This window comes from Symphodus melops, assembly GCF_947650265.1.
Source record: "Symphodus melops genome assembly, chromosome: 8".
In the NCBI taxonomy this organism is placed as follows: Eukaryota; Metazoa; Chordata; class Actinopteri; order Labriformes; family Labridae; genus Symphodus; species Symphodus melops.
Genome location: NC_136698.1, coordinates 18,145,598 through 18,162,381, shown reverse-complemented (window position 1 = coordinate 18,162,381; position 16,784 = coordinate 18,145,598). Strand labels below are relative to the sequence as shown.

General features: G+C 40.0%; 1 protein-coding gene across 1 annotated transcript; it reads left to right on the top strand.

Moving 5' to 3' along the window:
* Window positions 1–432: 432 nt before the first annotated feature.
* On the top strand, window positions 433–13,082 carry hook1 (hook microtubule-tethering protein 1). Its single transcript, XM_079350874.1, has 22 exons — window positions 433–721; window positions 3,302–3,387; window positions 3,697–3,769; window positions 4,117–4,167; window positions 4,463–4,595; window positions 4,740–4,807; window positions 4,958–5,020; window positions 5,154–5,237; window positions 7,734–7,897; window positions 8,035–8,175; window positions 8,451–8,652; window positions 8,968–9,078; window positions 9,532–9,619; window positions 9,776–9,842; window positions 9,972–10,112; window positions 10,235–10,322; window positions 11,191–11,222; window positions 11,320–11,402; window positions 11,589–11,689; window positions 11,808–11,909; window positions 11,998–12,066; window positions 12,532–13,082. Exons 1-22 carry the CDS (start codon window positions 668–670, stop codon window positions 12,682–12,684), a joined length of 2,154 nt encoding a protein of 717 aa, XP_079207000.1. The 5' UTR covers window positions 433–667; the 3' UTR covers window positions 12,685–13,082.
* Window positions 13,083–16,784: the final 3,702 nt, after the last annotated feature.

Genomic DNA, 16,784 nt, shown 5'->3' with positions numbered 1-16,784 from the left:
AGCTCATGTGAAATGATTTACCCACAGAGAAACACATGTAGCCAGTTGGACTGCAGTGACTGTCATCACTGATTAACAAGAACACTTCATGTTGGCCGGGCTAATGTTATACAGAAGAGTTTGTAATTCAAGTTTATAAATCATTTAATTATGAGCTTTATGTGAAGACTGTAATACCAGTACACCTGTCTTTGTAGAGGTTTAGTCTCTGTATTATTAAAACATACAATGATCATTTATTTTCAATGAGATTATCTCCTTATCAATATTTGATCAATTTTGAGGGAGGAGATCAGAAAAGTTCTGGTTTCAGCTGGGGCAAGAGGTCAAGCAGGTCGCGCTCAGTGATTGGTTCCTGGTTGCCGTCAGTACAGCTGTCAACGCTGATTGGCTAAGGACACGGAACAGGAGCCAATCAAAACCACCACCAGCCCCACACACACGACAACAGTTCACCTCAACTCATTTCCACAGGTACGCGCAAGAAATCTACGTAACAGCGTCATTCACACAGATGTTACGTTAAATAAATGTCGGAGGTATCGCCGCGGCGCCGCACGGTACGTGTCCGGCGGTAGAGCTCTGCTCACGGCAGCAGGTGTGCGCAGAGGACCGGGGCGGAAGAGCTCTCTCCAGTCAGGTGGCGATACTTTAACCTGAAGCTAAAATGGAGCAAATGGACGAAACAAAAACAGGTCTGACCAACAGTCTCATCGTGTGGGTGAGTTTACCGCATTACACGCATTACCTGTTCCTTCAGGCTAACAGACAAAGCTAACTAAAGTAATATAGCTATGTGGGCTAACAAACAAAGCTAACACCTCCTCGGAAATCAATCCTCCTGGATTTAAAGCTTTAATCCCGTTTACTTGCAGGTATTTGTGGGCTGTTTTTGTTAACATTGTGTAACAGATTAAACGTAGTCAGTTCAAACCAGCAGCAGGTTGATATATTTATTAAAACTTTAGCAGGAGCTAGCCCGATCCTCTGTAAACACTTTGCATTAAACAGACTAATCTCACCTGGAGTCAGATTACCTGACTTCCTGCTGCGCTACCTTCAATTATACTTCAATTTCGGTCAGAGTTTAGATTGTCTCGCACATATTACTTTCTGTAAATGTACAAACAAGTAAACATTTAGGTACAAGAAGGAAGAAAATACAACTTCGAAATTACTGGAGCTGTTGACTCAAAGTGCTTCATCAGGATCAGGTTTTATTTACACAAACAAGGAATGTGACTTGATGGTGTAAAACCAATAACAAAAGCAATAAGGTAGAGATAGCTAGAACTTAAAGAGAACAACACATAAAAAGCAATTACTTATATGATAGAGTATAAGCAATTTAAAAACAACATTTATAAAAGGGGCAGTATTCAAAGTCCGGCGACCGTTCATGTAAGTGAAGTATTGATTTAAATAGCACTTTTATAAAACGTTGTTAAAAGGTGTTTCATAAAATGGAGGAAGTTAAAAATCTGTTTCACTTTACGTTAATGCTATGTGACTGTGTTGGATGAGAGTCTGTGTTTTGGAGGACGCAGCTTCTTGACAGAGCGTGAATCATTCAACTTCATGGTTTTTTGACTTTGTACTAAAACTGTCACTGAATTTGTGAGAACCTCTGACCTACAATGTCCAGGAGTGGTGATCAGGGGCATAATCCATTAACGGTTCATGCACACTGAAATGTTCAGTATGCTATGTCTTACTCAAACCCCGGGATGCATAAAAATGAATGAAAAATGAATTCACAAAACTCTTATTTGACAGTAACAAACAATATGGATATGAAACTGACCAATGTAACTTAATAAATTTGACTCAGTTTACTGACCTATGTTTTTAAAGTGGGATAAATATAAACGTATACTTCTTTACTAGTTTGAGTTTAAATCTGGATAATGTTTATACACAATAGGTAAAAAGCCTTGTATAAATAAATAATACAGCCTCATACAAAAACGGTCTAATTAGTTGTCATATGGGAAACACTTAACGTTGATTTCTCTTTTCAAAACTCCTTTGAAAAACGATATTGGTTATCCGTAGTTAGTCGTGTATCTGACATGATTGACAGGTGGGTAATGATTGATCAAGAGGCTGAAGACCCGCCTCAGCTCCAGGCAGCTTGATGTTAGTTTGACTGGAAGGATGGTCTTTCATCTAAACTAACGATAAGGTGATAAGGTGCCTTTCCTACTGTACCAAAATAAACACCTCAAGTACACTGTGAAGAATTCTCTATATATGTGGCATGGAGATGTTGACACACATCACTGTACAGTTGACAAGACGCCTCGACATTCATGACTCAAAGGAAATGAGGTGCACTCCCACCTGCTGTGCAAGTGTGTAGCCTGCTGCACACAGTGCGGCAAACTAATGTGGTGCGGTTGTTTGTGCCTCAGGAGTCACGTGCCGTGGCCCGGCACCTAACACTAAGCTACAGGCAGCTACTGCATACAGCCCCATTCGGATACACAGATTGTAAAATAATACGGGAAGTTTAGGCAAACATTTCTCCTCATTTTAAAACAATTTTAATGTATGACTTTTCCCACCAGGAACGTCATTTGATTTTTAAATTGGCTGCCTATATCTGTGATCGTATTTACAATCAGACTCTGTGATTACAGCACAGTGTTAGTGAAGACCAGACTGGCGCCCCTCAGTAGTCGAGGCAGGGTCAGCTGCTTTGGAGACGCTGACCTCTAATCCAGCGTCTAATTCATGAGATTAGAACACAGAATAAAAGTTATTCTCTGACCTCCACCTCAGTAACAAGCAGTCGGTGAACTTCTCCTTTTTTGTTTCTTTTCCAGCATGATTTTCCATTGCTGTTTGGCCCATAGGTTGCATGTGGGGTGTTTATAACTTACATAGTTATATATGGGAGGAGAAAAGACGGGCCAGGCGACACATTCAGCTGTGCTCAGTTCGACGTTTATTAGGATGTATAAAGGAAAGGTGCGAAGGAACAGTATTATATATGTGAAAATGTCCGTGCGAAATGACTTTCCTAATTTTGTGAGTATGCCTTCTGTCAGTATTGAAGCTACACATGTTTTATACACCAGGCCCTGGTGTGGTGATGAGGTGCAGTGATCAGTTATTAGGTGAAGGTGTAGTGGTCAGGTATTGGTTGGACATGTAGTGATCAGGGGCATGTGCTTTGCTGCTTGCATACTGCCAAATGACCACCAAGTGTCAGTCATACGTCATGCTGCTTCAGATAGTGGTGTGCAATTGCCGATTTTCGAAAAGTCTTTTATCTTTCAAGCTTTCTGTCTTTCAGCTGCAGACCTTCAACACTCCTGCCCCCTGCAGGACAGTGGAGGAACTGACCACTGGAGCAGGAATATCACAGGCACTGCATCAAATGTGAGAAAACAGTCACACACGCGCACACACACACATTTGTGCTTTGAATAAGGGTGGAAAAAGGAGAACACACATTTACATAACGCAGTAAACTTGCTTTTAGTTTAGACACAGAAACACAACCATGTTGAGTTTAAAATGTCATGTTTCTAAAAAATTATCAATCAATGGTATTTCACTTTAAAACGTGCTTTAAGTTCTTGAGTAATGTGTTTGGTCTGTGATCAGTGTTTGAGATTATTTTCGACCTCTGTTTCTCCTCCTGAGTGTGAATCAGAGTTCCAAACTAACGTGTGTGTGTTTTTGCAGAGACCCGGCGTGGTTCACCGACGGATGGCTCTCTCGTATAAAAACTGATGTGGAGGATAACTGGAGGCTGAAGGTACAGAGCAGCTTTGTCTGTCAGTTGTTTGTTTTGCTTTAATTCAGACTTTATTTAGTGATATCCAAGTGATCAGGTATTAAGTGTGTAGCTCACGTTCACCCGCTCTGATGCTCCCGTCTCACACCGAATGGCAAGTCATCACTGTGTGTCATGTTGTGACTGGTAGGAGGAAAAAAACCATCCAGTTTGAGGTACCAGGAAAAAAAAACTGAATCAAAGATTTAGGTTAAACCATCTCCAAAACCGACCTATCCATTTTGTCCAGATTTTCTAGAGTGAATGTGAACACTTGTGAATCCTTTAAGTGTGCTTTGGCTGTCACGGTGTCTGTTTTGTTTCTTCAGATGAACAACCTGAAGAAGATCCTTCAGATGGTGCTGGATTATTATAACGAGGTGAGCTCTCCTGTTTACAGGTGGTTGGTAGAAACAAATCCTGTGACCCTTAAAAACTCTAAATATATCATAAAACAAGAAATACAACACAGTGCTTCACTTGTATTAAAAGTATAAACACTATAACAACAACAATAGTTTAATTTACGGACGTTCCCCACCGATTGTGGGATGGATAGTTCCTTGAATCCAGAAGAAAAAGATGTAAACAGTCTTGTACGGATAGTCTTTTCATCGTCACTTAGCTGTATCCAGGCAGGTTTTCTGAAATAGTTTAGTCTTTGTGGACTTGCAGGTCTTGGCCCAGGAGATCTCAGACTTTCCTCTCCCAGACCTGGTCCTGGTGGCAGAGCGTTCGGACCCGGTGGAGCTTGGGAGACTGCTGCAGCTCGTATTGGGCTGTGCTGTCAGATGTGAGAGGAAACAAGGTGTGTGTGCAGGTTAAATGTTACAGTCAGAGTCACATTCAAACATCTACAGGACTGAGCAGCTGAAGCAGTTCACCAGCTGACACGGGGATATTGATCCATTATATTTAAATTTTAAATGAAAATGTCTCCCTCTGCTGGCAGAATACATTCAGATCATCATGACACTGGAGGAGTCTGTGCAGCACGTCGTCATGACAGCAATCCAGGAGGTCAGTGCATCGCTAACACACACAGAGATGTTGATGTAAACATTTATATTCATTATATATACAACACAAATAATGACAGAAACACCTATTTCAGGTGTCATAATCAGATATTTTATTTGTGTGGCATTCAGTGATGTATTTCCTCCTCAGCTCATGAATAAAGAGTCCGTCAGTTCCTTTGCAGCAGAACGTTCTGGAGACCTGGAGCTGCAGGTCAGTTTTGAGAGCGTTCTACAGGTTTTAAAACTAAATTTACTGTTTATATTCTTCTTGTTCTCATTAATTAGTGTGTTCTTTGTGTATATGTGTGTGTTATTTGAGTTCATATTTTTTCTTTCTTGTGCAGCTGAAAAAAGCTCTGGAGGACCTTTCTGAACTCGTAACTGAAAAAGAAGCTTTAAATCAGCGCTGTGAGGAGCTCGACTTACAGGTGAACACACACACACACACACACACACACACACACACACACACACACACACACACACACACACACACACACACACACACACACACACACACAGTGTCTGGACTCTGCTGGTCCTGCTGTGTAGACCCTCCATCAGGAATGTTTAGTTTAACTCTGATCACCTGTTGAACTCTCGACAGATTGTTTGTCTCCTCCAGGCAGAAAACAGGTGAGTCCAACGCGGCCGCCCTGAAACTAAACCTTGTAAAGCAGCTGCTTCCTCTAACTAAGCTAACAGAATGTGGCAGATGCTAAAAGGCTGTAACAGATGCTAACAGAGTGTAACAGATACTAACAGACACTGAAAGGCTGTAACAGATGATAACAGAGTTTGTTAAAGTCAAAGTGCCACCAAAAGCCTGTAACCCCCCTTCAATGTGCAATCTGCTCCAACTTTCATGCTGATAAGAGGCTAACAGTCACATAGGATGTTCAGTCAGGTGGAATAACGGTTCTGAACAGATCTGAATATGTATGTATGTATATATATATATATATGTGTATGTATATATATGTGTGTATGTATATATGTATGTATGTATATACCGTAAATTTCGTACTATTGAGCGCACCTGGATATAAGCCGTACCGGCTAAAAATAAGTAAATAAATGTATTTGTACATATATAAGCCGCACTTGATTATAAGCCGCAGGTGTCCACGCTATAACAAGAGCTATTTACACAGACGTAGGCTACCGGTAACATCCGCAAATACTGTAGCGTCCGTTCGGACGTTAAAGGACGACGAGAGCGTTCAAATAATAACTTTTAATAACCCGATCACTGTCGGCCGTGACCACGCCGTTTACAGCAGAGAGCAACACATAACTTGCCGTAACAATCCAACTCTCTCACCCAGCGTTCTCTCATACAGCCACTCAACACGTTCTCGCTGGTGCATTCACTGACTCTCCACATAATCGGAATTATGAACACATTATCAACTACTGACTTTACAACATGAACCGTTACAATACGAAGCCTAGCCGACGGTGTCTGTAACACGGCTGATGAAAAAGATGACCGTAATATATTTCACAAGAAAAAGTCCATCCATTCACTGCCTCAGAATGACTTCATTACTCACTTCCTCAGTCTCTGTTGTCGCTGTCAGTGTCATCTTAACGTGCAGCAGCTCTGTTAGCTTCTTTGACAGCCAGGTCGATCGCCTTTAACTTGAAAGCTGCATCATATGTATTTCTCCGTGTGTTTTCCATCATGAGGGTGCGTGCATGAAGCGCAAAATGACTGATATTAAGATCCGACGTGACGAAGTCAAATGTTTTTGCGGCAGAAGCTCATTGTCCCCCATAAAAAATCCATGCATTAGCCGCACCGGAGTAGAAGCCGCAGTGCTCGAAGTGTGAGAAAAAAGTAGCGGCTTATAGTCCGGAATTTACGGTATATGTGTGTATGTGTATATATGTGTGTATGTGTATATATGTGTGTATATATATATATATGTGTGTGTGTATATATATATATATATATATATATATATATATAGCCTGAGTTGTAGTGTTTCTGAAGGCAAAGAGTCAGTCAGCATGCGTCCATCATCCTAACTATGTGTAACTACTTTACATGGTCAACACTTGTGATACACATGATGAAATCCGGCACACGGTGATAGACAGCTTTTAAGCACGTTAATTTCTGCCCCCTGCTGGCCAAAGGGAGAAACACAAGACTTGTTGATTCAGTCATATTCAGGTGAGTTGTCTTGGGCGCTTGCCTGTCAATGTTTCACATCCTGCGACTCCACATGGCAGCGCGTACCAATGTGAGAGAGCTTGTTCTGTGCTGCAGCACGTTTGAACATGAAACTCAGCTTTAACCACAGTTTTAGGTTTGATTTATACATAAACAGATGGAGTACATGTGTTCATAAAGGAGCAGAGAATAACTGTTGTCTTTAACATCTGTGACTGTCTTTGTAAAGCCTGATTTATTTATTTATGTTCAGAAATGTCAGCTTTCAACTGATAGACTGGCAGATGTTTGTTGTGCGAGTTCGGGCAAAGTGAGAATGTGATTAATTTTCTGTTTGAATGTTTTATTTATGACAACATAAAGGATGTACTTTTAATGTTGATTTCTTCTGGTGAGATAATTATACAAACTTTAGTCTGCTTCAGAAAAGGAAAAGGATTTTCTCTGCAAAGCCAAGAAATGACAGAAAACAATACACTATCTAGGACTGAGCTGTGGAAGTAACGGGACGTTGTAATGTTATGAATATTTGAACCACTACAATTACAATTTATTTTTAAATTTCTGGCATCATCCAACGATTTGGAAAATCTGCAGAAAGAAGAACGCTAACTTCTGCTCTTTGTCTCTCTGTCTCTTTGCTGCCTTAGAAAAAAATGAGAAATTTGACGTCATAAATCTTCTCACTAATACACACCTTACTCTACCTGAACCTCTCTGCACCTTAAAACACACTTGACAGGTGACAGTTCTTCAGGAGGAACGGAACAGCCTCTTGGCCGAGAACGACGTACTGACCGATAGAGCCAACCAGCTGGACACGTTTGACGACCCGAGCACGCCATCAGGGAGGAAACACAGCCAGCTGCAGCTGCAGGTGGAGGCTCTGCAGGAGGAGACCTTCAGGTGAGTCGCCGGCTGCGTCTTTATGAGTGGCCGGCGTTATGAGGGTCTGAACCAGAATAGGCTTGGATAAAACATTTAGAATAAACCAGTTAAAAACCAGTCTGAACTGGTCTGAACAAGACGTTCTGCTCCTGCAGACTGGAGGCGGCTAAAGACGACTACAGGATCCACTGTGAGGAGCTGGAGAAGCAGCTGATTGAAGTCCAGCACAGAAACGACGAGCTGACCGGTCTGGCTGAAGAATCTCGAGCGCTGAAAGATGAACTGGACGTTCTAAGGTTTGTTCTGAGAGAAGCAACTCTTAAAGTTTATGATTATTTTATTTTATACTATAAGCTTATTATTGATATCATTACAAAGCAGTTTGTTGTCTCTGTTTGCTGATCTTGTCTTGTTCATGTGAAAGTGTTGTTTATGCCTTTGCTTAAACATCCTGGAAATGAACATAATGTTGACATAACTGGCTACACACTGACGTGTAACTGGACCCCTCTCGGGGGCACGGAGCTAAGGCCAATGGATTGATTTATGAATTGATTCTGTCTTGATACAGGAACTGTTCTGATCGCGTGGTAATGCTGGAGGCCTCGGTGGAAACATACAAACGTAAACTGGAGAATCTGGGAGACCTGAAGAGACAGATGAAGCTGCTTGAGGAGAACAATATGACTTACATGCAGAACACCGTCAGCCTGGAGGAAGAGCTACGAAAAGCTAACGCTGCCCGCGCTCAGCTCGAGACCTACAAGAGACAGGTCTGCATCGTGTTTCCCCGATATGCACATACATGACCCTCACTGTAGATTTTGTTTTCGTTGCGGTGACGTATGTAGCTAAAGGTTATGAGAAACAAGTAAATTATATAGACTTTACTGATTGTATAAAATGCCTATCTCATCAAAGATGTAAATGAGCTTCATAGCTAACTCTTTTTAAGAAACCAACACATTTGACTAATACGTAAATTATATTGATTACATTTATATATATATATATATATATATATATATATATAAAATACACTTGATTATAAATAAAACAAAGGATTCAATCTGGTGAATGTCCGTCAGGTCCAGGAGCTGCACAGGAAGATGTCTGAGGAGACGAGGAGAGCAGATAATCTTGTCTTTGAAATGAAGAAGTTGGAGGAAAAACACGAGACGGTGATGAAGGAGAAAGAGGTGAGGCAGTTTGTTTCCCCAATATATTTAGATTGAAGTTTCAGACACGCAGTGTAATTAAGATGCAGTCAACATTCTTCTTTTTTCAAACATTCAAAAACCCAATATCACTTCCCACTATAAATAACTCTCCCAGCAGAAACACATTGGCCTCTCTATTTTCCCAAACAATGGGAATTAAATTTCAAACATAGAAGATGCACACAAATCAATAAATGTATGAATAAAAAAAAACTAATAAATTGTGAAAAATAAAAAAATACTGCTGAATACTGAAAACATGACACCAAAAAAACAAATCAAAAGAATGAGAGTAGTGATGAGAATGAAAGACAGTAAAACAAACAAAAACAGCATCAACTGTGAAAGAAACAATGCCACACACACGAGACTCAACACCACATAGGACAGACGACATAATATCTGATGCTTTCCCTTCCTCCTCTCCTGCAGAGGATCATCATCGAGAGAGACTCTCTCAAAGAAATAAATGAGGAGCTAAGATGCACTCAGGTTCAACAGCACCAGCTTTCCAAAGCAGGTATCTGCTGATCCTCTTATCTTTATCATTATCATAACCACAATCCCCCAGCACTAATCATTACATACCACATCCATAACCACTAAACATTACACTTCTCCTGACCCAGACTACATCCTGAAACGTAATCCTAACCTCTGTGTAACTTTCATGTAGGCATGCTTCCCTCAGGCAGCCCCAGCCACGACAACCTGGCAGCTGAGTTAATCCCAGTGGAGTACAGGTAATCTGTCAACATGTGTAATCTTTTAGCACAGGATCAGTCACTGCAGGTAATCTGTTAGCACAGGTAATCTGTATGCACCGTGTAGTGTAAACACGTCATGAAAGTGTGTGTCTGTGTGTTCCTCAGAGAGAAGTTTATGTGTCTTCAGCATGAGAACAGGATGTTGCGCGTGCAGCAGGAGGAGAGTGAGAGGGAGAGGATCGCCATCCTGCAGGCCGAACTGGAGGAGGCTCATAAGAGCCGCAGTGAGCTTGACACGGAGAACAGGTGATCAGGCAGTCAATGGCATCATCCAGGTTCTTATCTGCTCCTTATATTGTAAAAAGCCTGTCATAGATTTTTTTTTCTAATGTGCTGTGATGTGTGTCGTCATGGTGATAAACTTGCAGGCTGACAAGAGAGCGAAACAGTGAGCTACAGCAGCAGGTTGAAGATCTGCAGAGAGCGCTGCAGAGTCAGGCGGCAAAACCAGACGATGTGAGTACAGGTTGATTTTAATGAAATATAATATATTATAAATCAAAAAAAGATCCTATTATAAAATAGTATATACTAATATAAAATAGCTTGACAAAGGCTCATACTGTATAATGTAACATAACATAATTTAATGGCATACATTTTTTTAAATATATTTTAGAACAGCATTATATAAAATTATAAGTTAATATAGCTTGGCATAGGATCATGTCATTTAATATAATATAACAGAGTTGGAAAAAGTTCTTTAAAACCAGAATTAAGTGAAAGTACAGATACGTCATTTGAAAGTTAATTAGCTACAAGTCCCCTTAAAGACAATTTTGTAAGTCAAAATCTTAACATTACTAATTATAAATGTAGTTAAGTATCAAAAGTATCTGCTTAGAATGTTTTAAGCATTGTAATAAAAAAGTACAAAGACACAAGACAGCCAGAAGTCCTGACACACCAAGGGGATTGTTGGCAGTCGTCGCCAGTGTTTCTGGCTCCGTCTTCCTTTTTTTGGTTAACTCAACATTTTAATTCTGTCTGTGTTCAGTGAGAGGAATCTCACTGATTGGCTGTTCAGAGGTTTAATTTATCTCCAGCTCTTGACACAGGTTTGTGAAAGCCCCTCGAGTCTGCCGCCGTAGTATCCCCCTATCATTCATTGGTGCGTTTTTTCATTATTTGTCGCCTCTTCTTTTGTTTTTCCATTTAAAAGACCAAGGGCTGACAACACCAGTACTTTGCTGTCTGCTTGGTGTGTCAGAGGTTAGCAATGTGGCAGCATCACATGCGCACTGAGAAGACTTCTAGATTTTTTTTAAAAAGATGTTTAAAAAAAATAAAGTCTTAATTAAACTTGTTTTGTCTTTTCCAGTCAAACTTGAAGAGGAAACTCGATGCGCACTTGTGAGTTTAAATGTTTTCCCCTTTTAGACCTTTTTTTCCCACAGAGTATTAATGTCGTCCCGTTAGAGAAGCAATTTTTCCACCTCTTCTGCTGCAGGGTTCAGCTAAACGAGGCTCAAGATGAAATCATGAAGAAGAAAGAGCTCCTGGAGGACCTTCAGCCCGACAACACACAGACCTGTGAGTCTCTTAACTCGCATCATCACACACCTCCACACAACACAAGTATGAGACTTAGATCTAAGTCCTGGAGAACTAATATTGAAACAGTAATTCTAATTGTCCGTCCATTTTCTCAGAGTCCTGAATGTGTGTGGATTGTTTAATACCTACAAAGTCTTTAATTATCTGAGTTGTGTGTTTCAGCGCTGAAGCTGGACGAGCTGATGGCAGCTCTGAAGAAAAAAGATGATGACATGCGAGCTATGGAGGAGAGATATAAGATGTACCTGGAGAAAGCTCGAAATGTGAGAATGAAGAGCGTCTCTTTAATTTATTGGTTTATTTTTTTTTCTTCAGTTTTATGTTTGATATATTGATCACTATTGATCCGTCTTGTTTTTTTCTTTTCTTCTGGGGATTCAGGTGATCCGAGCTCTTGATCCAAAGTTGAATCCAGCCACAGCAGAGATTCAGGCTCTGAAGAACCAGTTAGCAGATCGAGACAAACAGATTCTGAATCTGGAGGTAAATCTGTGGTTTTATGTCCGGTGTTGTTTTTTTGTGATTTAAACATTCAGAATTGTTTAATTAATTTTTTTATTATTTAATGCAGCGTCAGTGTGAGCAGGCACGACTGAGAGAGTACGAGGAGAAGCTGATCGTCACGGCGTGGTACAACAAGGTGAATTCATGCCTTATAGTCTGAACTTATGTTATTATTGACACTCTGTTATTGAATGACGGTCACAGCCGCATACAACAAGGTAAGATGACATCAGCATTATGTTTCACACTGTTATACTTAATAAGGTCATAAAAAGTCTGTAAAAGGTAAATCCAGGTCTTTTATTTTCTGACTTTATGAATGATTTGGATCCCTACAACCTAAGTAGTAACTACACTTCCTTGGCAACTATTGATGATAATTTGTAATTACTAACGGTGTATCAGTGTAATATTTAATGATGGTCACAGCCTGGTATGAATGAATAAATTAATTTCTTTATAATCTAAATGTTTTATATTATTTAAACAAACTGTATTACTGTTTATGTAATTGATGTTGACTAACTGGTTAAACAATGAAACCTGATCACACATTAAATTTTCTGATTCTAATTTATTTTATGAATCGTCATTTCCACAGAGTCTGAACTTTCAGAAGTTGGCGATTGAATCTCGTCTCGGCGGCTGCTCGTCATCCATGATGACACCTGGACCGTCCTTCTTGTCTCAGCAGCGGCAGGTCTCTAATGCCCCCCGCAGAGCGCTCTCCATTAGTGTGCCCTCCTCAAAGTAACCCCCCCCCCCAACCCTTTAAAGTGAGCACTCAAGTGACCTTAAATACACCTGCACTCAGCTCACAGGTACTCTCAGACTGATGAATGTAGAATAAGTCAGAGCCTGTAATATTTAAGAATGTGATTGTAGATTTTATTTTAAAGGTAAAAATGGACTCAATGAAACTTCAGATGATTTTTGATGTGAAGCACTGGACCTTTATTCTATGTATGCAGGGTAAAAACTGTGATGTTGATATTCAGCAGACTAATGAGACAAGCTTCACATTTGTATAAAAAATGTCTTTGTTTTTTTACATTTGGTGCTGGACACCAACAGCTTGAAGCCAGTTTTTGTACTACAGTAAAGCTGAGGAAGTCCTTAACATTCGGAAGAGACGATTCAACCAACACATCATCAAAAACATCAACAACTAACATCTAAAGATCCTTCACAGGGTATCAGGATGTCTGCGGTAATATTTGTTTTTATACCCCTGCAACCCTTATGGACTGAATATCTATGTTCTAATTAATCCATTTTATAATCTTTCATGTAATCTTATATCGCTGTGATGGAAACAGGATCAACAGTAGCTTCTGAACCAGAAAAGTTTCAATTACTGTTTTGATTGTGTTTTATGATTTATCTGATATTAGACATCATGGAGTCCAAAGTGTAATGAAATCATTGACAATTGTTTTTGTTTTTTAAATGCACTAAATTGTCTGACACATTTTCTTTTTTTGTTTGTAGCTGATTATTCTTATAGGGTGTGAAAAAAAAGTTTGTTCAAATGTAGTACATAATCTTTGTGAGCTTTCATGTTTGCATTTAAAGAATCAGAAAAAATAGTATAAAAGAGTAAAAAAAGGTACTTTGGATTACTTGTAAATAAATAAATTCTATTTCCAAAAAATGTCTGCTTTGTTATCCACATTTGTTCAAAAATTCATTTGGCGGATGATATTGTCCAAAGCACATCAGAGAGTAAAAGGAGGAACGTGTCAGTTAGTGCCAACAAAGAGTTTAAAGTCTGGCACAGCACAGGTGTAACGATAAAAATGTCTTTAACAAAGCCTGAAAATGAAAAGTGTACCTGTTTGTGCTCTGGGCTTCCTGTCACTGTCTTCAGCGTGTGCAGAGATTCTCCCTCTGTGACACTGCAGCAAACGCTTTCCACAGGATGTGACATTAACTTGGAGCATGTTGACGATCGAGGGAGTTCATGCTCATTCCTGACGTTAAACCAGACAAATCTCACAGTGTCTGAGCCTCACGAAACATGATCCTGACTTAATGCTAAAATCCCAAACACAACCTCTGAAAGTCTGAGACAGTCAAACTTAAAACTGGTAACAACTCTTCACCATTAGAATCATCTCGTCTTCTTGCCTCTCTGTCTTGGAAATATTGAGCAACATCAATTTCCTGAAGGCCTTTCGAATATATGGTGTGGAGGAGAAAGGATGAAGTCCGTGATGGACAGGAGGAGAGAGACTCCATTCTTGATGATGCGTCAGAAGATGAAAGTGAGTAAGAAGTGCAGTATCAAGATGTGTCTGCTATTTTGGCTGACCACACAGGCCTGGAGTACTAACGTCCCAAGCACCAAAAGTGTGCATGCCATCTCCTCAATCTCATATCAACAGTTGACACCACTGCTGCAGGAGCTGGCAGTGAAACATACAAGAGGCTGTCTTGGTATGTTTTTGCTAAATGCAATGCTCTGTGGAATAAAACCAGCAGGTCAACCACAGCATTTGAAACAGTGGAACGTGAATGCAAATTGCAGTTCCTGCGACCCAATCAGACCCGATGGAGCTCCACGTTCCTCGCTGTTGAAAGGGTTGTGCGCATTCAGAAGGAGCAAGGAGAAAAAGCAATGTATGCACAGCATTGAAGATAAAGATGTAAGTTGGCTGAACTCACATTGTTTGTTAAAGAGTAATGAAACAGAAGTCAGCATTGCTGATTAAGGTGGGTGAATCCACCCGTCTTAAGTTTAATATATTGCAATAGGATTTAGTTTTCTTTACATGGTTGTGTGATAATTGTTGTTGATTTGGATGAAATGGTTTATTAATTTTATTTTTATTTTTTTTGTTTATTTAACATGGATAATGTCCAATAAATATATGTACTAGAAATAGCTAATTTTCCTCTTTACTTCTTTTATAGGCTCAATCCAGCTGAAATGGGATTTTTAGCTGAGTACACCGCTGTAATGAAGCCTGTTGCCATGGCCCTTAACATCCTCCAAGGGGAATTGTCTGTGCATATGGGCTTCCTGCTGCCAACACTTCACCAGTTGCAGGACAAATTGAAGAAGCTGGAGTCGGCTTGCAAAGTGTGTGGACCTCTCATTGACGCCCTGCAGGATGGGATCCAGAAATGTTTTGGAGACATCATGAAAGAATCTGAGCAAAAAATTCAGGACACCCTGGATCTCTGAAGACAGCGTCTCAAAACTTGGAAAATATTCATATGTATCAATTTACACGTCAATCTGTAGACCTTGACATAGACTTACCTGCCACTTCATTCGGTCCACTTTACAATCTATTTTGATCCATTACAAAAACCATGATCTGCCATGATTTCTGTCTTTACAAAGAACAAAAACAAATTTTTGATTGACACTGTCAGAGAAGGATTGATTTGACCATGTTTATTGTTGAAGTTGCACAGTAGTGTTGAAACAGACTGTATTGTTTTGAGATGTTTCTAATATTTTGGCCACCAGAGAGGGCCGGAATATTAGAAACATCAGTCAATACACAGCACTCTAGTACAACAGCACCACCCACTACCACTTCAATAATAAACATAAAGTAGAACGGTTACCTTTCTGGCAGTGTCAACAAAAACAGGAAATTTGTGAGCTCTGTTAAAGTAGAATTCATGACAGACTTTTTGTAGTGTATTGCATTATACTGTACAGGTATCCCTAATGAAGTGGCCAGTGAGTGAATATGAACCTATGTAATGTTATTGTCATTTAGGTTTTTATTGTGTCAGTGACAAACTATAGGCTGGAAAGAGTTACAAGCACTGAGGGCAGGCTATACAGTAAAGGGTGTGCACCTCATTCTTTTGAAAACAATTTATCTTTCCACAGGCTTTGACTACATCAAAAACCATCTGGACACTGACTTGGAGTTGAATGATGATGATGCCCAAAGAAACTGCAGCCAGTCTGATGAAGATGACTTTTTTTGCATCCATTAGGGCAGGAAAATCAGAAACAGGAGAGCTGGAGAGGCACCTTTCATGTCCGTCCAATGGAGGTATGGATGTTTTACACTCCTTTCCTCAGATCAAGAAACAGTCACTCAAAGTCAACACAAGTCTTCCAGCATCTGCAGCCTGTGAGAGACTCTTTAGTCATACAGGTCTCCTCTTCACTGCTGAAAGATCACAGCTTCTCTGCAAGAACCTTAAGAGCCAACTACTGTTGAAGTTTAACAGTCACTTCACTGACTGATTCTTTGGGACAGAACAGGAATTTTCAGCAAAACACAGTTTATGGACACAGACAACTCTGTTTGTATTCCTCTAAATAATCTCTGTTGGCTTAGCCTATTGTGCTGAGTTTAAAGTAAAAAAGTTGATTAAAGTTATTACCATTTCTTGTGGCTGAATTTGCCTTAATTTGAGTTTGTTGCTTTTATTTATTGAAAGATGTCGTGGACCAAGCAGTCAAGGTAAGCGAACACAGGTTAAAAGTTAAAAAAACAAGTTTCTTTATTCAAAAATGTTATTTAACAAAGGCAAAAATAAACACGGTCAGGGTGTATAAGTAAATGACTTGTTAAAAGAGGTCAAAATAACATAACTCAACTGAAAGCTTGTGCTAACTAAACAGGGTGTGAACTCAACTAACAGACCTGAGAAAATGAAAACTGAGGGGGATATTTAAAGCTGCTGACCAAAACCAAAACCAACACACAGGGGAGGATGACACACAAAATAACTTCAAGTTAACCCCAAGGGACCCTGATCCCCCCTCTTGATATTTGAGCACTTGGTATGGTCCTCCTCCATAAAGTCAAGCTCCACCCTCAGCCTCATCCTTTGCTCAGTCAGGAAGGAGAGCACACCAGCCAGGTAACTCAA

What these genes read in the sequence shown, in the direction of transcription:
- hook1 (XM_079350874.1), top strand. Translation starts at nt 668, where the DNA reads ATGGAGCAAATGGACGAAACAAAAACAGGTCTGACCAACAGTCTCATC. An exon ending in CTGGAGACCTGGAGCTGCAG is followed by an intron (nt 5,021 to 5,153) that starts GTCAGTTTTGAG and finishes TTTCTTGTGCAG; the next exon opens with CTGAAAAAAGCTCTGGAGGA. An exon ending in GAGCTTGACACGGAGAACAG is followed by an intron (nt 10,113 to 10,234) that starts GTGATCAGGCAG and finishes ATAAACTTGCAG; the next exon opens with GCTGACAAGAGAGCGAAACA.